Source organism: Pseudophryne corroboree, chromosome 3, assembly GCF_028390025.1.
Source record: "Pseudophryne corroboree isolate aPseCor3 chromosome 3, aPseCor3.hap2, whole genome shotgun sequence".
In the NCBI taxonomy this organism is placed as follows: domain Eukaryota; kingdom Metazoa; phylum Chordata; class Amphibia; order Anura; family Myobatrachidae; genus Pseudophryne; species Pseudophryne corroboree.
The window spans coordinates 44,046,757-44,071,865 of NC_086446.1; the positions used below are offsets into that span (position 1 = coordinate 44,046,757).

At 45.6% G+C, this 25,109-nt stretch overlaps 2 protein-coding genes across 4 annotated transcripts in view; both read right to left on the minus strand.

Moving 5' to 3' along the window:
- The window catches only part of LOC135054670 (oocyte zinc finger protein XlCOF8.4-like), a 65,970-nt gene extending 55,795 nt beyond the window's left edge, over positions 1 to 10,175 (minus strand). For all 3 annotated transcript variants that reach the window (XM_063957915.1, XM_063957916.1, XM_063957914.1), the window contains exon 1: positions 10,002 to 10,175. The gene's annotated coding sequence lies outside the window, so the exon portion shown is untranslated. The remainder of the gene's footprint in view (positions 1 to 10,001) is intronic.
- Positions 10,176 to 19,744: 9,569 nt separating this feature from the next.
- LOC135054673 (oocyte zinc finger protein XlCOF8.4-like) overlaps positions 19,745 to 25,109 on the minus strand; it is an 88,366-nt gene continuing 83,001 nt past the window's right edge. The window contains exon 7 of the mRNA XM_063957921.1: positions 19,745 to 23,606. Coding sequence (XP_063813991.1) covers positions 22,966 to 23,606 — 641 coding nt within the window. The 3' untranslated portion in view covers positions 19,745 to 22,965. The remainder of the gene's footprint in view (positions 23,607 to 25,109) is intronic.

Here is a 25,109-nt window from a genome sequence, read left to right on the forward strand (position 1 = left end):
GTGAGCATTTTTGTAGATATCTGGTGCATTTGGTGTGCCAGGGTTGAGGTGTTGATCTGCGAGGGTGAATAGTGGTTGGCGGAGCAACAGAGTCAAGGGCTGAAGTAAGAGATGCATTGTATAGAGATGTGGCTTGTTCAGGGCATGTGAGAGAGAGAAGAGGAGAGAGAAGCGAGTCAAACAGGGAGGATAGGGATGAGGTGTCAATAGCCTCAATATTACGCTTAGTGATGGTAGCCTTAGGAGGGAGAGATGGGGGAGCAGAGATAGATAAGTTGAATGAGAGCAAGTGGTGGTCAGAGAGGGGAAAAGGGGAATTGGAGAAATCAGAAATAACACAGCGGTGAGTGAAAACCAGATCCAGTGAGCTCCCGTTCACATGGGAGGGTGAGCTGGTCCACTGGGAGAGACCAAGTGAAGATGTGAGGTTAAGGAGTTTAGAGGCAGGTGGTTTTGTGGGGTTATCGATAGGGATGTTGAAATCACCTAGGATAATGGTGGGAATGTCAGAAGAGAGGAAGTGAGGTAGCCAGGAAGCAAAGTTGTCGAGGAATTTAGAGGTAATGCCAGGTGGACGGTAAATGACAGCAACTCGAAGATTAGTGGGTTGGTAGAGGCGAATTGCATGGACCTCAAATGTAGAAAATGTAAGAGATGGTTCTGGAGGTATAAGTTGGTATGTGTAGCTTGAGGGTAAAAGGATCCCAACACCACCCCCATGACGACCCCCAGGTCGGGGTGTGTGTGAGAATGTAAGGCCCCCAGCCGAATCCCGGGTAAGACTCATACCAGCCACACCAATCACACCGTATAACCTGTGATCTGAACCCAGTTAACAGCATGATAACAGAGGAGCCTCTGAAAGATGGCTCACAACAATAATAACCCGATTTTTGTAACAATAACTATGTACAAGTATTGCAGACAATCCGCACTTGGGATGGGCGCCCAGCATCCACTACGGACTATGAGAAATAGAATTATCGGTAAGTAAATTCTTATTTTCTCTAACGTCCTAAGTGGATGCTGGGGACTCCGTAAGGACCATAGGGATTATACCAAAGCTCCCAAACGGGCGGGAGAGTGCGGATGACTCTGCAGCACCAAATGAGAGAACTCCAGGTCCTCCTCAGCCAGGATATCAATTTTGTAGAATTTTACAAACGTATTTGCTCCTGACCAAGTAGCTGCTCGGCAAAGTTGTAAAGCCGAGACCCCTCGGGCAGCCGCCCAAGCCCACCTTCCTTGTGGAGTGGGCATTTACAGATTTTTGGCTGTGGCAGGCCTGCCACAGAATGTGCAAGCTGAATTGTACTACAAATCCAGCGAGCAATAGTCTGCTTAGAAGCAGGAGCACCCAGCTTGTTGGGTGCACACAGGATAAACAGCGAGTCAGATTTCCTGACTCCAGCCGTCCTGGAAACATATATTTTCAGGGCACTGACGTCTAGCAACTTGGAGGCCTCCAAGTCCCTAGTAGCCGCAGGCACCACCAATAGGCTGGTTCAGGTGAGACGCTGAAACCACCTTGGGGAGAAACTGAGGACGAGTCCTCAATTCCGCCCTGTCCGAATGGAAAATCAGATAAGGGCTTTTTCAGGATAAAGCCGCCAATTCTGACACGCGCCTGGCCCAGGCCAGGGCCAACAGCATGACCACTTTCCATGTGAGATATTTTAACTCCACAGATTTAAGTGGTTCAAACCAATGTGACTTTTGGAACCCAAAACTACATTGAGATCCCAAAGTGCCACTGGAGGCACAAAAGGAGGCTGTATATGCAGTATCCCTTTTACAAACGTCTGAACTTCAGGGACTGAAGCTAGTTCTTTTTGGAAGAAAATTGACAGGGCCGAAAATTTGAACCTTAATGGACCCCAATTTCAGGCCCATAGACACTCCTGTTTGCAGGAAATGTAGGAATCGACCCAGTTGAATTTCCTCCGTCGGGCCTTACTGGCCTCGCACCACGCAACATATTTTCGCCAATTGCGGTGATAATGTTTTTGCGGTTACATCCTTCCTGGCTTTGATCAGGATAGGGATGACTTCATCCGGAATGCCTTTTTTCCTTCAGGATCCGGCGTTCAACCGCCATGCCGTCAAACGCAGCCGCGGTAAGTCTTGGAACAGACAGGGTCCTTGCTGGAGCAGGTCCCTTCTTAGAGGTAGAGGCCACGGATCCTCCGTGAGCATCTCTTGAAGTTCCGGTTACCAAGTCCTTCTTGGCCAATCCGGAGCCACGAATATAGTGCTTTCTCCTCTCCATCTTATCAATCTCCGTACCTTGGGTATGAGAGGCAGAGGAGGGAACACATACACTGACTGGTACACCCACGGTGTTACCAGAGCGTCTACAACTATTGCCTGAGGGTCTCTTGACCTGGCGCAATACCTGTCGAGTTTTTTAATCATGTGGACGACTTCTGGGTGAAGTCCCCACTCTCCCGGGTGGAGGTCGTGCTGAGGAAGTCTGCTTCCCAGTTGTCCACTCCCGGAATGAATACTGTTGACAGTGCTATCACATGATTTTCCGCCCAGCGAAGAATCCCTGCAGCTTCTGCCATTGCCCTCCTGCTTCTTGTGCCACCCTGTCTGTTTACGTGGGTGAATGCCATGATGTTGTCCGACTGGATCAACACCGGCTGACCTTGAAGCAGAGGTCTTGCTAAGCTTAGAGCATTGTAAATGGCCCTTAGCTTCAGGATATTTATGTGAAGTGATGTATCCAGGCTTGACCCTAAGCCCTGGATATTCCTTCCCTGTGTGACTGCTCCCCAGCCTCGCAGGCTGGCATCCGTGGTCACCAGGACCCAGTCCTGAATGCCGAATCTGCGGCCCTCTAGAAGATGAGCACTCTGCAACCACCACATGATGGATACCCTTGTCCTTGGTGACAGGGTTATCCGCTGATGCATCTGAAAATGCGACCCGGATCATTTGTCCAGTAGGTTCCACTGGAAAGTTCTTGCGTGGAATCTAACGAATGGGATTGCTTCGTAGGAAGCCACCATTTTTACCCAGAACCCTTGTGCATTGATGCACTGAGACTTGGTTCGGTTTTAGGAGGTTCCTGACTAGCTCGGATAACTCCCTGGCTTTCTCTTCCGGGAGAAACACCTTTTTTCTGGACTGTGTCCAGGAACATCCCTAGGAAACAGAAGACAAGTCGTCGGAACCAGCTGCGATTTTGGAATATTGAGAATCCAATCGTGCTGCCGCAACACTACCTGAGATAGTGCTACACCGACTTCCAACTGTTCCCTGGATCTTACCCTTATCAGGGAATCGTCCAAGTAAGGGATAACTAAAATTCCCTTCCTTCGAAGGGATATCATTTCGGCCATTACCTTGGTAAAGACCCGGGGTGCCGTGGACCATCCCTACGGCAGCGTCTGAACTGATAGTGACAGTTCTGTACCATAACCTGAGGTACCCTTGGTGAGAAGGGTAAATTTTGACATGAAGGTAAGCATCCTTGATGTCCCGAGACATCATGTAGTCCCCTTCTTCCAGGTTCGCAATCACTGCTCTGAGTGACTCAATCTTGAATTTGAACCTCTGTATGTAAGTGTTCAAAGATTTTAGATTTAGAATCGGTCTCACCGGGCCGTCTGGCTTCGGTACCACAATAGTGTGGAATAATACCCCGTTCCCTGTTGCAGGAGGGGTACCTTGATTATCACCTGCTGGGAATACAGCTTGTGAATGGCTTCCAAAACTGCCTCCCTGTCAGAAAGAGACGTCGGTAAAGCCGACTTTTGGAAACGGCGAGGGGGAAACGTCTCGAATTTCAATATGTACCCTTGAGATATTACCTGAAGGATCCAGGGGTCTACTTGCGAGTGAGCCCACTGCGCACTGAAATTCATTGAGAACGGGCCCCCACCGTGCCTGAGCTTGTAAGGCCCTAGCGTCATACTGAGGGCTTTTGCAGAGGCGGGAAAGGATTTCTGTTCCTGGGAACTGGTTTTTCCTCACCCTCTGTCACGAGCAGAAAAGAGGAACCTTTTGTCCGCTTGCCAACAAAGGACTGCACCTGATAATACGGCGTCTTATTTTGAGAGGCGACCTGGGGTACAAACGTGGATTTCCCAGTTGTTGCCGTGGCCACCAGGTCTAAAAGACCGACCCCAAATGTCCCCTTTCAAAGGCAATACTTCCAAATGCCATTTGGAATCCGCATCACCTGACCATTTTACTGGTAGAATTGGACAACGCACTTATACTTGATGCCAGTCGGCAAATATTCCGCTGTGCATCATGCATATATAGAAATGCATCTTTTAAATGCTCCATAGGCAATAATATACTATCCTTATCAATATTTCCAGTCAGGGAATCCGACCATGCCAACCCAGCACTGCACCTCCAGGCTGAGGCGATTGCTGGTCGCAGTATAACACCAGTATGTGTGTGAATACATTTTTGGATACCCTCCTGCTTTCTATCAGCAGGATCCTTAAGGGCGGCCATCTCATGAGAGGGTAGAGCCCTTGTTCTTACAAGCGTGTGAGCGCCTTATCCCCCCTAGGGGGTGTTTCCCAACGCACCCTAACCTCTGGCGGGAAAGGGTATACAGCCAATACTTTTTAAGAAATTATCAATTGTTATCGGGGGGAAACCCACGCATCATCACACACCTCATTTTATTTCTCAGATTCAGGAAAACTACAGGTAGTTTTTCCCTCACCGAACATAATACCCCTTTTTGGTGGTACTCGTATTATCAGAAATGTATAAAACATTTTCCATTGTCTCAATCATGTAACGTGTGGCCCTACTGGAAATCACGGTTGTCTCTTCACCGTCGACACAGGAGTCAGTATCCGTGTCGGCGTCTGTATCTGCCATCTGAGGTAACGGGCGCTTTAGAGCCCCTGACGGCCTATGAGACGTCTGGACAGGCACAAGCTGAGTAGCCGGCTGTCTCATGTCAACCACTGTTTTTTTATACAGAGCTGACACTGTCACGTAATTTTCAACAGTACATCCACTCAGGTGTCGACCCCCTAGGTGGTGACATCACTGTTACAGACACTCTGCTCCGTCTCCACATCATTTTTCTCCTCATACATGTCGACACAAACGTACCGACACACAGCACACACACAGGGAATGCTCTGATAGAGGACAGGACCCCACTAGCCCTTTGGGGAGACAGAGGGAGAGTATGCCAGCACACACCAGAGCGCTATATATATATATATATATACAGGGATAACCTTATATAAGTGTTTTTCCCCTTATAGCTGCTGTATGTTTTAATACTGCGCCTAATTAGTGCCCCCCTCTCTTTTTTTAACCCTTTCTGTAGTGTAGTGACTGCAGGGAAGAGCCAGGGAGCTTCCCTCCAACTGAGCTGTGAGGGAAAATGGCGCCAGTGTGCTGAGGAGATAGGCTCCGCCCCCTTTTCGGCGGCCTTATCTCCCGTTTTTCTGTATATTCTGGCAGGGGTTAAATGCATCCATATAGCCCAGGAGCTATATGTGATGTATTTTTTGCCATGTAAGGTATTTTTATCATGTTTTATTGCGTCTCAGGGCGCCCCCCCCAGCGCCCTGCACCCTCAGTGACCGGAGTATGAAGTGTGCTGAGAGCAATGGCGCACAGCTGCAGTGCTGTGCGCTACCTTATTGAAGACAGGAACGTCTTCTGCCGCCGATTTTTCCGGACCTCTTCGCTCTTCTGGCTCTGTAAGGGGGCCGGCGGCGCGGCTCCGGGACCCATCCAGGCTGGGCCTGTGATCGTCCCTCTGGAGCTAATGTCCAGTAGCCAAGAAGCCCAATCCACTCTGCACTCAGGTGAGTTCGCTTCTTCTCCCCTTAGTCCCTCGATGCAGTGAGCCTGTTGCCAGCAGGTCTCACTGAAAATAACAAACCTAAACTAAAACTTTCACTAAGAAGCTCAGGAGAGCCCCTAGTGTGCACCCTTCTCGTCGGGCACAGAAATCTAACTGAGGCTTGGAGGAGGGTCATAGGGGGAGGAGCCAGTGCACACCAGTTAGTCCTAAAGCTTTCTTTAGATGTGCCCAGTCTCCTGCGGAGCCGCTATTCCCCATGGTCCTTACGGAGTCCCCAGCATCCACTTAGGACGTTAGAGAAATAACTGTGTTTACTCTTTTTAAATCATAATGACAACAGAAACTACCCAAATGACCCTGATCAAAAGTTTACATACCCCAGTTCTTAATACCGTGTATTGCCCCCTTTAACATCAATGACAGCTTGAAGTCTTTTGTGGTAGTTGTGGATGAGGCTCTTTATTTTCTCAGATGGTATCGCTGCCCATTTTTCTTGGCAAAAAGCCTCCAGTTCCTGTAAATTCTTGGGCTGTATTGCATGAACTGCACGTTTGAGATCTCCCCAGAGTGGCTCAATGATATTGAGGTCAGGAGACTGAGATGGCCACTCCCGAACCTTTACTTTATTCTGCTGTAGCCAATGACAGGTCAACTTGGCCTTGTGTTTTGGATCATTGTCATGTTGGAACGTCCAAGTACGTCCCATGCGCAGCTTCCGGGCTGATGAGTGCAAATTTTCCTCCAGTATTTTCTGATAACATGCTGCATTCATCTTGCCATCAATTTTGACCAAGTTTCCAGTGCCTTTGTAGCTCACACATCCCCAAAACATCAGCGATCCACCTCTGTGTTTCATAGTAGGAATGGTGTACCTTTCATCATAGGCCTTGTTGACTCCTCTCCAAATGTAACGTTTATGGTTGTGGCCAAAAAGTTCAATTTTGGTCTCATCACTCCAAATGACTTTGTTCCAGAAGTTTTGAGGCTTGTCTCTGTGCTGTTTGGAGTATTGTAAGCGGGATGCTTTGTGGCATTTGCGTAGTAATGGCTTTCTTCTGGCGACTCGACCATGCAGCCCATTTTTCTTCAAATGCCTCCTTATTGTGCATCTTGAAACAACCACACCACTTTTTTCCAGAGAGTCCTGTATTTCAGCTGAAGTTATTTGTGGATTTTTCTTTGCATCCCAAACAATTTTCCTGGCAGTTGTGGCTGAAATTTTTGTTTGTCTACCTGACCGTGATTTGGTTTCCACAGAATCCCTCATTTTCCACTTCTTAATTAGGAGTTTGAACACTGCTGATTGGCATTCTCAATTGCTTGGATATCTTTTTACATCCCTTTCCTGTTTTATACAGTTCAGTTACCTTTTCCCAAAGATCCTTTGACAATTCTTTTGCTTTCCCCATGACTCAGAATCCAGACACGTCAGTGCAGCACTGGATGAAAGATGCAAGGGTCTGTCAGGAGTCCAGACACTCACTGACCTTTTATACACACACACACACTGATTACAAGCAAACAGATCACAGGTGAGGATGGTTACCTTTAGTAGTCATTCAATCCCGTTTGTGTCAACTTGTGTGCATGTTATCAGGCCAAAATCTCCAGGGTATGTAAACTTTTGATCAGGGTCATTTGGGTAGTTTCTGTTGTCATTATGAATTAAAAAGAGTAAACACAGTTGTGTGACAATAAATGGCTTCACCCAACCACTAACCATGAGTGAAAGAAAAGTTTGTGAGTTATCATTCATATTCTCTGACAAATGGCCAGAAAATCACAAATTCTGCTAGGGTATGTAAATTTATGAGCACAACTGTACAAGTTCCAGCCTTTTCCTTAGTCTCCTGCCACAGAACAACCACCTGAAACACAGACTCAGTCTCAAGTATCCTGAGGTCACTACATTCCCAGGACAGCTGAATCTGTTCCATAGCACTACTGAACCCAGCACCCCCTCCTGGTTGCATTGCAGCTCCAATACAGGTCGCAGTACGGTCAACTCTCGATTCCAGGCCGGATTCGGACTCCTTCCAGTTTTACTTTCTGTCTACCCGGTGAACTACAAGTCAGAGCAAGCTGTCAGCAATATCTAGCCTTAGTCCCTGAGTTCACTCCTATAGCTGCACTATGAAAGCATTGCCTATACTGCTTCCTCTGTAGTCCAGTGGTCCAGCCACTAAGCAGACAAATACCTTGGATCCAAACAGGATGGATCCTGACACACGGCTGCAGAGTCTGCTCTCCTGTATAATAACAACAGGATGCCACCCCAGTATATTATTAAAAACAGGACACCACATGCTGATCTTAATATATGTAAATAATAATAATAATACAAAAATATACTAGGATACCAAAGGCCACATCCCCTGTATAATCATAACAACAATACATCAAAGGCTGCTCCCCATGAAAAATAAAAAATATTAACAGGACACCACAGGTTGTTCCCCCTGTATAATAACAGGACACTACAGGTCGCTCCCCCTGTATAATAATAGGACACCGCAGGCCGCTCTTTACATAAAATGAATAATAGGAGACCGCTCACTCTTTCTAATAAAGATAACATGACACCTAAGACTGCACTCCATGTATAATAATAATAATATTATAACAAGACACCACAGGTTGCTCCCTAAGCTGCTCCCCCTCGTGTAATGATAACAGGACACCACTAAATGTTTTTCCATTTTAATAATGTGTTATCCCCCCTCATAAATCACAGTACAGTACCCCCTCCATACTATCTAACACTAATAATACCACCACATATCAGTGTGTGCCGGGGGCTGTGTTATTCCCCTCATATATCACTGTACGGTCCCCTCTCCCCTATATAATAATAACACATATCAGTGTGTGCCGGGGGCTGTGTTATTCTCCCCTCATAAATCACTGTACGGTCCCCTCTCCCCTATATAATAATAATGCCACATATCAGTGTGTGCCGGGGGCTGTGTTATTCCCCTCATATATCACTGTTCGGTCCCCTCTCCCCTATATAATAATACCACATATCAGTGTGTGCCGGGGGCTGTGTTATTCCCCCTCATATATCACTGTACGGTCCCCTCTCCCCTATATAATAATACCACATATCAGTGTGTGCTGGGAGCTGTGTTATTCCCCTCATATATCACTGTACGGTCCCCTCTCCCCTATATAATAATAATACCACATATCAGTGTGTGCCAGGAGCTGTGTTATTCCCCTCATATATCACTGTACGGTCCCCTCTCCCCTATATAATAATAATAATACCACATATCAGTGTGTGCCGGGAGCTGTGTTATTCCCCCTCATATATCACTGTACAGTGCCCTCTCCCCTATATAATAATAATAATACCACATATCAGAGTGTGCCAGGAGCTGTGTTATTCCCCCTCATATATCACTGTACAGTCCCCTCTCCCCTATATAATAATACCACATATCAGTGTGTGCCGGGGGCTGTGTTATTCCCCCTCATATATCACTGTACGGTCCCCTCTCCCCTATATAATAATACCACATAACAGTGTGTGCCGGGAGCTGTTATTCCCCCTCATATATCACTGTACAGTCCCCTCTCCCCTATATAATAATACCACATATCAGTGTGTGCCGGAGGCTGTGTTATTCCCCTCATATATCACTGTACGGTCCCCTCTCCCCTATATAATAATACCACATATCAGTGTGTGCCGGGAGCTGTGTTATTCCCCTCATATATCACTGTACAGTCCCCTCTCCCCTATATAATAATACCACATATCAGTGTGTGCTGGGAGCTGTGTTATTCCCCTCATATATCACTGTACGGTCCCCTCTCCCCTATATAATAATTATACCACATATCAGTGTGTGACGGGGGCTGTGTTATTCCCCCTCATATATCACTGTATGGTCCCCTCCCCTCTCCCCTATATAATAATAATACCACATATCAGGGTGTGCCGGGGGCTGTGTTATTCCCCCTCATATATCACTGTACAGTCCCCTCTCCCCTATATAATAATACCACATATCAGTGTGTGCTGGGAGCTGTGTTATTCCCCTCATATATCACTGTACAGTCCCCTCTCCCCTATATAATAATTATACCACATATCAGTGTGTGACGGGGGCTGTGTTATTCCCCCTCATATATCACTGTACTGTCCCCTCTCCCCTATATAATAATAATAATATCATACAGAATAAGTTACCTCTTGTAGTAATGAGGATCTCCAGAATGGCGGCTGAGGACTCCCTAACTCCGCCCCCTCTTCTGCGTCACTCTCAGAGGATTTGGCAACCTATCATGTATTAGAGACTACAGGAAAATGGCCGCCGCACATATGAGGACACTGATAGTCGGTACAGTTGGTTACTCTAGTGATGACCTGTGTGATGCAGCTGCCGCTATCTACATGACGTCAGGATTATTATCTGCCGCCTGATTGGCTACTCGGTGCGTCAATCACAGCACTGAAGGATGGGGCGGTAGCTGTAGCCATAGTGAGAGAGGGTGGGCGGAGCTGGTAAAACAGCTGTGAGAAGCGATTGGCTGATGTGAGGTGAGCGGGAGGGGACAGCTGCGGGGTGAGCGTGTCAGTGGGATAATAGGAGGTAACCATGGCTACAGAGACGCTGAGGAGGCCCCGCCCCTCCCCATTGTAACACTGGCTGTCATGTGACTACTGAGGGATATATAATAATCTCCTGACTGTATTAGTAACAGGTAGTAATGTGCTGCTCTGTCCCCAATATGCCCCCCCCCCTCCCCCTTCCCCGGGCAGTGTCCTGTGTTATTATATATCAGCTATGGCTTATACTGCATCCTGTGGTGTCACCTTACTGTACCGCAGGAGGAGTGGCCTGTGGTGTCACCTCACTATACCGCAGGGGGATCAGCCTGTGGTGTCACCTTACTGTACTGCAGGGGAAGCTGCCTGTGGTGTCACCTCACTGTACTGCAGGGGGAGCGGGCCTGTGGTGTCACCTTACTGTACCGCAGGAGGAGCGGCCTGTGGTATCACCTCACTGTACCGCAGGGGGAGCAGCCTGTGGTGTCACCTTACTGTACCGCAGGAGGAGTGGCCTGTGGTGTCACCTCACTGTACCGCAGGGGAAGCAGCCTGTGGTGTCACCTCACCATACCACAGGAGTAGCGGCCTGAGGAGTCACATTACTTTACTCCATCGGGAGCTTCCTATGGAGTCACCTCATTGTGCCGCAGGGGGTGCATCCTGTGGTGTCACCTCACAGTGGGGAAGTGGGAGCAGCCTGTGGTGTCACATTTCTATACTGCATGGGGAGCAGGTTTTGGTGTCACATTATTATAATGCAGGGGAGCAGAAACTAATGTCACATTACTATAATGCCGGATGAGTAGCCTGTGGCGTCAATTTACTATAGTGAAGGGGGAGCAGCTTGTTGTCACATTTCTGTAATGCAGGTCGAGCAGACTCTAGTGTCACTTTACTATGATGCAGATGTAGCAGAGTCTGCTGTCACCTTATCAGCCCTTGGTGTCACATTATTATAATGCAGGGGGAGCAGCCTTTGGTGTCACATTACTACAATGCAGGGTGAGTAGCCTGTAGTTTCACATTATTATAATGCAAGGGGAGCAGCCTTTGGTGTCACATTACTACAATGCAGGGGGAGTAGCCTGTAGTTTCACATTATTATAATGCAGGAGGAGCAGACCCTGGTGTCATGTTACTGTAATGCAGAGTGTCTCAGACTATGGGGGGTAATTCAATTAGTGAAGAAGCAACTGAGGCAGTAACTGGCCAATTGTTAGCCAGACTGTTTGAATGCAGGGGAAGCAGCCTGTGGTGTCACGTTACTACAATGCAGGGAAAGCAGCCTCTGGTGTCACATTACTACAATGCAGGGGAAGCAGCCTGTGGTGTCACGTTACTATAATGCAAAGGAAGCAGCCTGTGGTGTCACGTTACTATAATGCAAGGGAAGCAGCCTGTGGTGTCACGTTACCATAATGCAGGGGAAGCAGCCTGTGGTGTCACGTTACTATAATGCAGGGGAAGCAGCCTGTGGTGTCACATTACTATAATGCAGGGGAAGCAGCCTGTGGTGTCACATTACCATAATGCAGGGGAAGCAGCCTGTGGTGTCACGTTATTACAGTGCAGGGGAAGCAGCCTGTGGTGTCACGTTACTACAATGCAGGAAAAGCAGCCTGTGGTGTCACATTACTACAATGCAGGGGAAGCAGCCTGTGGTGTCACATTACTATAATGCAAGTGAAGCAGCCTGTGGTGTCACGTTACCATAATGCAGGGGAAGCAGCCTGTGGTGTCACATTATTACAATGCAGGGAAGCAGCCTGTGGTGTCACGTTACTATAATGCAGGGGAAGCAGCCTGTGGTGTCACATTACTATAATGCAGGGGAAGCAGCCTGTGGTGTCACGTTACCATAATGCAGGGGAAGCAGCCTGTGGTATCACGGTATTACAGTGCAGGGGAAGCAGCCTGTGGTGTCACATTACTACAATGCAGGGAAAGCAGCCTGTGGTGTCATGTTACTATAATGCAGAGGTGGCAAGCTCTGTATTAAAGGAGTAACTGAGTAATCGCTAGCCAGATTGTTTTAAGGACAGTAACACCAGTCAATCGGGACTGACTAATGTTGGTATACACCAATTGGTAGTGGTGTTAGCATTTTGATTGGAGAAAAGTCTTTTCACATTTGATGGACAGCAATTTTGACCAATAAGGATAGGTCCCAGCTTTCTGTATATGAATAGGGGACACCTGTCAGCGTAGTGGTCAGTAAGGAGGTTAGTATTTTGGAGGGGATCGCTCATAGTATAGTAGTGTGTTATAATAATGGAACAGATCAATGGACTGGATGGAGTAGTATGTGTATCTGTATTATTCACAGCATATTATACAGGTTGTCACAGATAGATATATATATATATATATATATATATTACTCATAATAATAATAATGTTCACCAGAAGGACACACCCCTACAGTGACAGGTTACAGAGTGTGGGTCATAGAGTAAACGTGGGGGCAGCTATAATGTGGGAATTTATATACAGAACTATTTCCGTGAGATGTATGGAAGGGGGGTATTAATATTAGGGAAGGAAATTCCAGGCCGTGTTTTCAATCCCCGTATTTGGGAATGAAAAACTCTCAATCTCGGGATTTGAGTTGGTCAAAAAGGATTCACTGACTCTCCCTCCTCCAGTCTGACTCCTGTCCTGTCATCCAAAAGAACTGTAACAGCACAGCAGGACACACGTCACACGAGTTGACGACGCAGGTGATTTGAAAGCAGTGGTACTCCGCTTCACTTCAGGGCCGGGCCCAGGCAGCAATCAGTCGACAAATACACAGCAGCACATTTCAGGTTCAGCAAATTGGCACTGCAAATTGGTCAGCAAAATCATGCACTTGGGTCTCAAAAATCCAAAGGCTAAATACAGTATTAATGGCACTATACTGGAAACTACTGAGGAGGAAAGGGATCTAGGAGTCACCATTTCAGATGTCTTAAAGGCAGATAAGCAATGTAACTAAGCAATGAGGAAGGCTGGTCAGATGCTTGGCTGCATTGGGAGAGGAATCAGCAGCAGAAAGAAAGAAAAGTAATCCACTGTATAGGTCATTGGTACGGCCTCATCTAGAATACTGTGATCAATTCTGGAGGCCATATCTTATATTAATAAATTAGAAACTGTACAAAGAAGGGCAACTAAAATGGTGCATGGCCTACATCACAAAACATACCCAGAAAGACTAAGAAATCTCAATATGTATAGTTTGGAGCAGGAAGGGAAAGGGGGGACATGATAGAAACTTTCACATATACCAAGGGTTTTACCAAGGTACAGGAGAGAGACATTCTTCAAATGAAGAGAAGCAATAGGATACGAGGCCACGCATTGAGACTGGAGGGGAAAATTGAGGAAAAATGACTTCACAGAAAGGTTTTTGGACAAGTGGAATAGCCTCCTATCAGAGGTGGTAGAGGCTAAGACAGTAGAGCAATTTAAACATGCATGGGATAGACATAAGGATATCCTTAAAAAGAAATAAGGAACAAATTAGGTTTGAGCGAAAAATATTGGAAAAAAAAAGAGGCAGACTAGATAGGCCAAATGGTTCTTATCTCCCATCAAATTCTATGTATTTATGTCCTACATTGTGACGAACCTGCCTGTCGTTTCTCCAGATACGCCAATCTGAGAATCGCTGCCTGTGATCTGGGGGTCACTTTGGATACACGGGGTTATACAAACACATTAGTAGCCACCAGCAAGAGGAATTTAGCATCTAAACGCAAGGTAGTCTTCGCTTCTACCTGTCACACACAGTTATTCATACGTAAAAAAATAGGTAGACTTAGGCCACTCAGGTCTGGGTTTGAAAACACAGACAATCAGAACTAGGATTATGATTTTTAATCCAAGTAAAAACTTCAAAGCTTATTGTTACAGAAAAAAGAAAGTTACAAGAATATTAGAGAAAAGTCACAGCAAGTAGTTTACAATTTCCAATAAAATAAAAATAGGAATAAACACAGCTTCACCTGAAGTTGGGCGGATTGAGGCCTATCCTTGATGCTCGGGTACACTTTATAAAACCAAGTCTTTCTGACCTGTTTGCCTCATGATAAATGACACAGGACAGCCTACAGTTTCTTCCTCTTATGTCCACTACAACCCCCTCTTGTTGGAAGAATTGTTAACCTGCTCCATGCTGGATACAACGACATAGGAATATCAGATTGTCTTAGGGCATATTTCTGTGAGATGCGCGGAGTATTCACTCTGTAATCAGATTGCAGATCTCAGTAGTGTATAGAGGAAGGAATAACGAGTCAAGCTGTTATTATTTCAACCAATAAATCATTCTGTCACTTTGTAATATTCCATGAATACAGTCTCCGGAGCTTTGTACAAGCTTAAATTGTTAAGCTGTTAAAAAAGGAATTTATTTAGTAACTGTGAGTAGCTGCAATTTTGCATTCCCACAATACAGTGGATTATCACTAGAGTTGTGGGAAGCATGGATCAGGAAATTTGAGATCATGTTCTGCACTTCAGCAGTTTATAGAGAAAAGAATTTATAACCAAGTTGTTACATCATTGTAACAGTGACCTGTTTTGTTACTGCATAATAGTGAAGAATTTAGCAGAATAGCTTCTGCAACATTGTATGGGGGAGACATATCATCCAATTGAGCGGTTAGTTTAATCCACACAGGACGTTATAGTGTCCTATCTAACCACTCAGGGATAGATATACACTACAAAAACTAATTTTTATCTTTGAATCACTCCTTTAGTATACAACGATATGGGTAAAACCTAGGAGGAGTGTGTTTTTTTGTTTTTGTTTATTTGTGGATCACTGGACAATATATTCAGTGGTGAAAATTGAATACCACTTGTAGACACAACATTATCATCGATATTTGGATCGATTATCTAATACAAGCAGGAGTCACATCAGGTGACCCAGCGCCAGATTTTATTATTTCATCTCTTACGATCTTCTAATTTTTAATATTTCGCTTTTTAGATAGGTGGGGAGTTTATCTTAGGTATTACATTTAATAAAACTTACGTTTTAATAAATAAACATTAGTTCGTTTTTGACTGTGTGCACCATAATGCTACCTCCTTTCTTCTTTGTTTGATAAAATACATGTTCCTAGGTAGCAGGTAGCACGTCCCCCCACATATACCCAGATTTTGAGGTCATTATACTACACGGGGATTTAGTCATATTATACCGGTGCGGAAACACTTGCTTTTGTCTGCATAACGTGTTCTCTACAAACTGAAGTCTTCAGTCTCACGTTTCCAGCACGGTTTAAATAGCTGATTTCGGCATATATGTCAATAATTTAATAATTAGTTATAATTCAACTTTACTTCTTCTCCCCACCTTGATTTGGTTTAAGAAGTATAAGATTATCTATATATTTAGGGTTGTGTCTGAAGCATGGCTTCCTTCAGCATTAGTCAAGATTTGACCAATCGACAGGAGAAATGGCAAAGTGAGGCTAATAATCTGTTTGCTAATTAAAACATCTCTAATCTGGGAGATAAGAATGACTGGTCTACAGGTTTATACGAACTTAAAAAAAATCTATGTAAACAATCCAAGACACGGTGGAACAGAATGACATTTGATAGTTATGTAAAGAGCAACATGGTACCAAGGGGCCTGAGACCCAGGATTTTCCCTGCTTTCGAATTAGTTAATGAAACTCTCAAAAAAGAATGGGAGGATACCCTCACCAAGTGTTCCTTTGAATGAATTACCATTCTGATTAAACACGATGAATTAATTCTGGAACAATGCACAAAGGAAATTAATTGTATTGGGGAGAAATTGAGACCGTTTGAAAAATTAGAAAGTTTTCAGAAATTATATGGAAAATACATGACAGAGGTAGAAGAGATGGAAAAACAAATTATAGAAAGGAAGAAACGCAAATTCCAACGAGATAGGAATGATTATTCAGAAAATAAGGTATACAGATGGAGAAAGCTACAGACGAGGGAGAAGAGGGATGAACAGAACTACACAACTTCTGAAGTTGACTCATCCGACTCTGACAATCCAAATATACCCTCCACATCAAGATATTCTACCACCAATCAGAGATCTTTTTTAGGACGAGGTCCATTAGACCATCACCCCAATGCAAGAGGATCAGGAGAGGGAGGAAGAGATTTAAGAACTCGAAATACAGGAGGGAGATGGGAGAAACCCAAGAACTACAGGAAGAGATACTGCTTTGCAAATTATTAATTTGACTGATAAGGTCCTGACAGACCCACAAAGTAAAGTGCTTAGGAGAGGTCTCTCTTTTTCCCCCCACACAAAAAATGAATAGATTTGAATGGGAGAAAGATTTAAATCTATTCGGCAGAAAGTTACTTCTTAAAAAAAAATTCTCTAAGAAAGAAGGAATTCCTGGTGAGATAAATCAGGCATCAATAGGGGAACAGACTAATATCGATGAATTTTTTCATCCAATCGACACGGAATTTGAGACATTGGAGGAGAGGAGAGCCCTGGAAACTCTGATTGAGCTACAGGGGGTCGACCATACACCTGAATCGACATCAGTTATCCCCACAGTACCAATATTAAAGAAAAAGTCTACATTCTTTCCTGACATTAACACTAATGCATATATTAGGATTTTCACAGAACTTGTATCCCGTGATCTAGATCAGATCAAAGAGACAAGATCAGTCCATATCCGCAACCTGAGTAAAGAAGAGGACCAGGCAATTCTGGAAATACAGAAATGGACAGATGTCCTGGTTAAACCGTCTGATAAAGGCGGCAATGTAGTGTTGTGGCCTAAGAAAATGTACACTCAGGAGGCGTTGAGGCAACTCCATGATCCTACTTGCTATAAAAAAGCTCTCAGGCAATCCAACAGAGGAATTCCTGAGACAGTACAATAATCTTCTTCAACAAGCACGCGATGAGGGTATTCTAGACAAAAATCAATTTGAATACCTGGAGACCAAAGAACCGAGAGTAGCTACTTTTTATATGCTACCCAAAGTGCATAAGGATCGCAATAGGCCCCCTGGTAGGCCCATTGTTTCGGGCATTAATAACTTAACCGAGAAGGCTAGCTACTTCTTAGACAAACATCTGAGAGAAATAGTAGTTACCCTCCCATCGTATGTGAGAGATACGATGGATGTACTTGCTAAGATAGAAAATCTACGTATAAGCCCAGGAACCTGGATAGCCACATGTGATGTGGAGTCGTTATACACAAGTATACAACACACTAGAGGCTTGCATGCAACGGAATTTTTTCTTAATATGGAAGCCCGAAATGACTTCAACGGCTTTTTACTCCAACTTCTTGAGTTCGTGCTCACTAAAAATTATTTCATCTTCAATGGCAGTTTTTACCTTCAGCAGAGAGGATCGGCGATGGGCACAGCGTGTGCACCAACCTACGCTAATCTATATATGGGTTGGTGGGAAAGGGAACACGTTTTCACGGAAACCCATGAGACCTTTACACAACATGTCCTCCTGTGGTTACGCTATATAGATGACCTGTTCATCATTTGGGAAGGAGAAAAAGAACAATTCCAAGAATTCATCTTGATCTTGAATACTAATCCCTTCAATCTGACATTGACAATAGAGATGAGTCAGAAAGCTGTTAATTTCCTTGACCTGACAATCTCAGTAGAAGAAGATGGACAACTAACATCAGACATGTTTAGGAAAGAAACAGCTACTAACAGCATCCTACATGCCACTAGTTTCCATCCAGAGGCAGTAATCAGGGGAGTACCCAAGGGGGAATACCTCAGGACACGAAGGAACTGCACAAATGAAAAAGTCTTTGAACAAAGAGCCAAGGAATTGGAAGGCAGACTTACTGCAAGGGGCTATAGTAAGAGCTCCACACGGAGAGCATACAATCAAGCAAGTAGGAAACCCAGGAGTACTTTAATTTATCCTCAGAAAGAACATGAGAAACAGAATATCGATCAGCAACCTATTAGATTTATTGGCACTTTTTGCCAGGAAAACCAACTAATTAGACAAACTATTCAGAAACATTGGCATGTGCTTAAAGCAGATCTGGACCTCTCTAGAATTTTGGGAGATAAAGTCCAAGGGGTATATGTAATTACCGGCGAATCGTGGCAATTTTTCGCCCATTTTTTAATTCGACACAATTCGACCGTCGAATTCCGGCAAGTGGGTGCCGGAATTCAACATATTCAATTAAAAACGGGTTCGACAGTCCCGCTGTCGAAAAACGGCCGATTTGACGGATTTTGATCCGATTTTTAAAAAAACTGTAAAAAACCCGAAAAAAAATTGCGTGGGGTCCCCCCTCCAAAGCATAACCAGCCTCGGGCTCTTCGAGACGGTCCTGGTTCTAAAAATCCGGGGGGGGGGGGGGGGGGGTGAAATGACAGGGGATCCCCCGTATTTTTAAAACCAGCACCGGGCTCTGCGCCTGGTGCTGGTGCAAAAAATACGGGGGACAAAAAGAGTAGGGGTCCCCCGTATTTTTTACACCAGCATCGGGCTCCACTAGCTGGACAGATAATGCCACAGCCGGGGGTCACTTTTATACAGCGCCCTGCGGCCGTGGCATTAAATATCCAACTAGTCACCCCTGGCCAGGGTACCCTGGGGGAGTGAGGACCCCTTCAATCAAGGGCCCCCCCCCCAGCCACCCAAGGGCCAGGGGTGAAGCCCGAGGCTGTCCCCCCAATCCAAGGGCTGCGGATGGGGGGCTGATAGCCTTGAGAAAATTGAAAGAATATTGTTTTTTCCAGTAGTACTACAAGTCCCAGCAAGCCTCCCCCGCAAGCTGGTACTTGGAGAACCACAAGTACCAGCATGCGGGAGAAAAACGGGCCCGCTGGTACCTGTAGTTCTACTGGAAAAAAAATACCCAAATAAAAACAGGACACGCACACCGTGAGAGTAAAACTTTATTTCACACATGTCGACACACACACATACTTACCTATGTTCACACGCCGACCTCTGTCCACTTGTCCAAGTAGAATCCACGTGTACCTGTGAATAAAATTATACTCACCTCAATCCAGTGTCCGGATCTTTGAAAATAATCCTCGTACTTGGCAAAACAACAAAACGAACACCCGGACCAAACGGACTGAAAGGGGTCCCATGTTTACACATGGGACCCCTTTCCCCGAATGCAGACACCCCCCCGTGACTGCTGTCACAGAAAGGTCTCTTAAGCCAATCAGGAAGCGCTACTTCGTGGCACTCTCCTGATTGGCTGGATGCGCGTCTGCTGGCAGACAGCGCATCGCACAGCTCCCTCCATTAGTTTCAATGGTGGGAACTTTGCGGTCAGCGGTGGGGTTACCCGCGGTCAGCGGCTGACCACGGGTGACCTCACCGCTGACCGCAAAGTTCCCACCATTGAATATAATGGAGAGGCTTTGCGATGCGCGGTCTGACAGCTCAGACGCGCATAGCCAATCAGCAGAGTGCCAGGACGTTGCGCTCGCTGCTTGGCTGAAGGGACCTTTCTGTGACAGACTGAGTCTAGTAAGAGGGGCACAGAGGGGAGGAGCCAGCACACACATACACACTACAGGTTTTAAAGTGCCATGATCCAGTGGACCCGCTCTATACCTCATGGTACTAAAGTACAGTTCCCCAGTATCCACTAGGACGTAAGAGAAATGACCAAATTCAAAACAAGCTGGAGTGCAGCTCAGAACACCGGCCATACTCGGGCACTAATAGAAACTGATGTCGTATGGACTGGTCGCGGTATATAATGAAGAGGAGCTTTGACTTGGCACCAGTGTCAAAGAGCCCAGGCTCCTCACACCATGCACAATACCCATTGTCTCTAGTCTCCACTAGGCATGAAAGTTTCTTATCACGTCTATCAGACATAAAGATTGACAGGTTCAATCAATTGGAGCTGGTTGTACGCCTGTCAAAATGTATAAAAAAAAATTTATTTGATAGAAAAAAGACAACAGTCAAAACAAATCAATTCCTTGGCTTTGGCAAAACACAGTGAAGATTTATAACAGATACTGACATCTAACTGAATATATACGTTATGGTAAGAACTTACTGTTGATAACGGTATTTCTCCTAAGACCACAGGATACATTGGGACATGGTGGAGCGACAGCGGATTTGCACCAAACGGTCAAAGCTTATTGACCTCCCATCATGCAACGGGCCCTTCCATATATTCCCCGCCGCCATGCTCAGGCAAATCAGTTGTTTTCCAAAGCTCAAGGCAGGATGTTCTTCGCTGCGGTGCGAACGTTTCGTAACTGCGGCTGCGCCCGCATTGAGCATGCGCGTCGTCGCCGGGCAACGATGCCAGGACCGATGAAAGCGATCACAAGGAGATTGACAGCGGGAAGGAGGATCGGGGCGTCTACTCACCGTTTCCCGGGCGTGTCCAGGCGAACACAGGCATGTCCAGGCGTTTAGTGGGCGGATGTCTGACGTCACAGCCGGGACCTTCATCACTGGATCCGTCGCACTGAGTGAGTAGCTGCAGGGCTAGTCTTGTTTTCTTTGAAACTTTTTTAGCATAGCAGGGCTGCACAAGTGGGCTGCTATGCTAAAATAAACCCCCCCATAGGCGGCGTCTAGTTGATCGCACGAGCAGCAAAAAGTTGCTACGTGCGATCAACTCGGAATGACCCCCAATACCTGAACTGCCTCTTGCAAAGCCCTGTCCTACATCTCTATCAAAGACGGGCTTGTACAAAAATAACCTTTGAGGAGGGTTTTTCCTGAAAGCAAATGCATAACCGTGAGATACTGGAGTACGTGGTTACCAACGGTGGGTGGGAACAGCGTAGCAGCTGTAATGAGAAGATGTGCAGTCGATCCTTACGCGTTTCTCCAATGTCAGAAATATCTGTTTCCTCAGAAGGTACTCCCATCACTTGGTAGTGGAAGTATTTAAGGAATTGATCACCCAATAGGTGTCTTTTCACAACCTAATCACCAAATTTCCAATAGGTGTGCATAATCTATTTCAATAAGCAGTCTTTACTAAACTTTCAATACTCCACATAATGACATATTGTATAAAAAGCATATCAAGCAATAATTAATGCATCAATTATCCATAATAAAAAGTGAGTTCAAAAGCTATATTTGATTTATTGTCTAATGTGATTATAATTGAATCATTTTGACACTCTCTCCGTGATGCCAATAAATATTTATTATATGTTTATATATTGCTTATGGTTTATTTAATTTTATTATGGATAATTGATGCATTAATTATTGCTAGATATACTTTTTGTACAATATAAAAACGGACACCCAGAAACGCCCTCTTCCTGTCAATCACTCTGCGGTCAGCAGTGCGACTGAAAAGCTTCGCTAGACCTTGTGTGAAACTACATCGTTCGTTGTAATAGTACGACGCGCGTGCGCTGCATACGCATGCGCAGAAGTGCCGATTTTTTGTCTGATCGCTGCGCAGCGACCGAAAACCGCTAGCGATAAACTCGGAATGACCCCCTTAGTGCTGTATAACCTGTACCCAGAACCGATCAATACGTAGTGAACGCTGAGTGGATCCAGACCCTATTAGTGTACACCACCGCTCCGTGAACCTATAGTGAACACAGACGCCCAAGTGAACACTGACGCACGAGTATGCTGCGACTGGGTCCCCTTAGTACACAGCGTCTCAGACGGAAGCGGGAAACACAGTTCATGGCGGGAGACTCGGAGGAAACTGGTCATGAACTGGTGGGAGGGGCAACCAGGGGAGCGTCTGACTCCCCACTGCTGACATCAACCATAGGGATCACGGCCTCATGCTACCCCAGGAGCCTATGAACTCTAAGGCCTAGTGCTGGTGCACTTTCGGTGGCAGCCGCGTCAGCAACTGCTTTGCAGTCTCCTCCCAAAACAGTGTGGCTGTGTCCGTGTTCCCCCTCTAAGCGGAACCGATGCCTTACCTTCTTCCCATGCTCCAGCCACAGCCTGGTAACATCTGCTGGACTAAATAGTTTTATCTGACACAGATGCCCGCCGAAACAGCACTGTACCCGTGGGTAAGCGTTGTCGCGACCTGGCGGAGAGTTGTTGGAGCGACTCTTTCTAAGGTACATATAGGATGCTTTTTAGAAAGATCACTCAGAAAAATAGTAAGACTATAAAAATAAAATAAAAAAGCTTAGGGCTGCTAAAAACCAGCAGCCCATTGACCATGGTCCGTCTCCTGCCGCACCAAACAAAAACTGATTCGCCTGAGCTAGGAGGCGGGGAGATATGAATAGGCCCATTGCATGCTGGGAGGCCGAAAACCTTTGACCGTTTGGTGCATATCCGCTGTCGCTCCACTATATTCCATTGTTATCCTGTGGATACCCTATGAACCGTGCAGAAAAGTAGATTGCAATAAGATCCATACATATGCGCTCTGTTCCAGTCTTATAGTGATGGCGCACATTCCTCCTATGTGTGTGGGAGGGAGTGACTCGAATATTGAAATGCCCTCCATAATGAATAGGTGATGTTAATATACCTTTGAGAATACACTCCGTAATCCAGTTGTAAATATCAATATCAAAGTCTTTTACAATATTTAGATTACTGCAATTCCCTTTCATATCAGTCCGTTCAATAATACGGTTTTCATTTTGTGTGAATTCTCTGATGTTTAACAAGAGCTGATTTCTGTGCAAAACATTTCCCGCACTCAGAGCATGGATATGGCTTCTCACCCGTGTGACTTCTCTGATGTATAACAAGAGCTGATTTCTGTATAAAACATTTCCCGCACTCAGTACATGGAAATGGTCTCTCACCTGTGTGAAGACTCTGGTGTGTTTCAAAAACTGACTTGTGTGTAAAACATTTCCCACACACAGAACATAGAAATGGCCTCTCACCTGTGTGACTTCTCTGATGAGTAATAAGTTTTGATTTATATGTAAAACATTTCCCACACTCAGAGCACAGATGTTGTTTGTTAAGTGTGTGCATCTTCTGTCTAATAAAGACTGACTGATTATTAAAGCATTTAACAAATTCAGAAGAGGGATAGACTGTAGCATCTGTAGGAGCTGCATTATGTGTAGAAACATCTGAATTAATGTTACACTCATGGTTAGAGGGATGAGATGAAATATCTGCACTGTGAGGTACAGGATATATAATTGGGGTAATGGGGATTTTTCCTGCAGAATCCCGTGTCATGTTCTTCTCTTCTAATTTGAAGTCTGGAAACAAAGTTAGATGTCCCTCCGAGGTATTCCCGCCCATCGGTTCATCTGCTGGAAGTAAGAGAGATATATGGAAATAAAGGTTTCTTTTTTTATTATATATGAGGGTAATAGACAGTGACATGATGTGAGGGGGAGAGCAGGAGTATAATGGGGGATGATGGCTCCTGATGTATGAGATACACCAGAGAGTGTGGGGAGGAGACTGGTCAGATCTCTGGGCTGGTAACACACAGTGACATGATGTGAGGGGGAGAGCAGGAGTATAATAGGAGCTGATGGCTCCTGATGTATGAGATACACCAGAGAGTGTGGAGAGGAGACTGGTCAGATCTCTGGGCTGGTAACACACAGTGATATGATGTGAGGGGGAGAGCAGGAGTATAATAGGCTGATGGCTCCTGATGTATGAGATACACCAGAGAGTGTGGGGAGGAGACTGGTCAGATCTCTGGGCTGGTAATACACAGTGACATAATGTGAGGAGGAGAGCAGGAGTATAATAGGGGCTGATGGCTCCTGATGTATGAGATACACCAGAGAGTGTGGGGAGGAGACTGGTCAGATCTCTGGGCTGGTAACACACAGTGACATGATGTGAGGGGGAGAGCAGGAGTATAATAGGGGCTGATGGCTCCTGATGTATGAGATACACCAGAGAGTGTGGAGAGGAGACTGGTCAGATCGCTGGGCTGGTCACACACAGTGATATGATGTGAGGGGGAGAGCAGGAGTATAATAGGGGCTGATGGCTCCTGATGTATGAGATACACCAGAGAGTGTGGGGAGGAGACTGGTCAGATCGCTGGGCTGGTAACACACAGTGACATGATGTGAGGAGGAGAGCAGGAGTATAATAGGGGCTGATGGCTCCTGATGTATGAGATACACCAGAGAGTGTGGAGAGGAGACTGGTCAGATCTCTGGGCTGGTAATACACAGTGACATGATGTGAGGAGGAGAGCAGGAGTATAATAGGGGCTGATGGCTCCTGATGTATGAGATACACCAGAGAGTGTGGAGAGGAGACTGGTCAGATCTCTGGGCTGGTAATACACAGTGACATGATGTGAGGAGGAGAGCAGGAGTATAATAGGGGCTGATGGCTCCTGATGTATGAGATACACCAGAGAGTGTGGAGAGGAGACTGGTCAGATCTCTGGGCTGGTAACACACAGTGACATGATGTGAGGGGGAGAGCAGGAGTATAATAGGGGCTGATGGCTCCTGATGTATGAGATACACCAGAGAGTGTGGAGAGGAGACTGGTCAGATCTCTGGGCTGGTAACACACAGTGACATGATGTGAGGGGGAGAGCAGGAGTATAAATAAGATTTTACTTACCGTTAAATCTATTTCTCGTAGTCCGTAGTGGATGCTGGGGACTCCGTAAGGACCATGGGGAACAGACGGGCTCCGCAGGAGACAGGGCACTTTAAGAAAGGATTCTGGTGTGTTCTGTCTCCTCCCTCTATGTCCCTCCTCCAGACCTCAGTTAGAGAAACTGTGCCCGGAAGAACTGACAGTACAAGGAAAGGATTTTGGAATCCAGG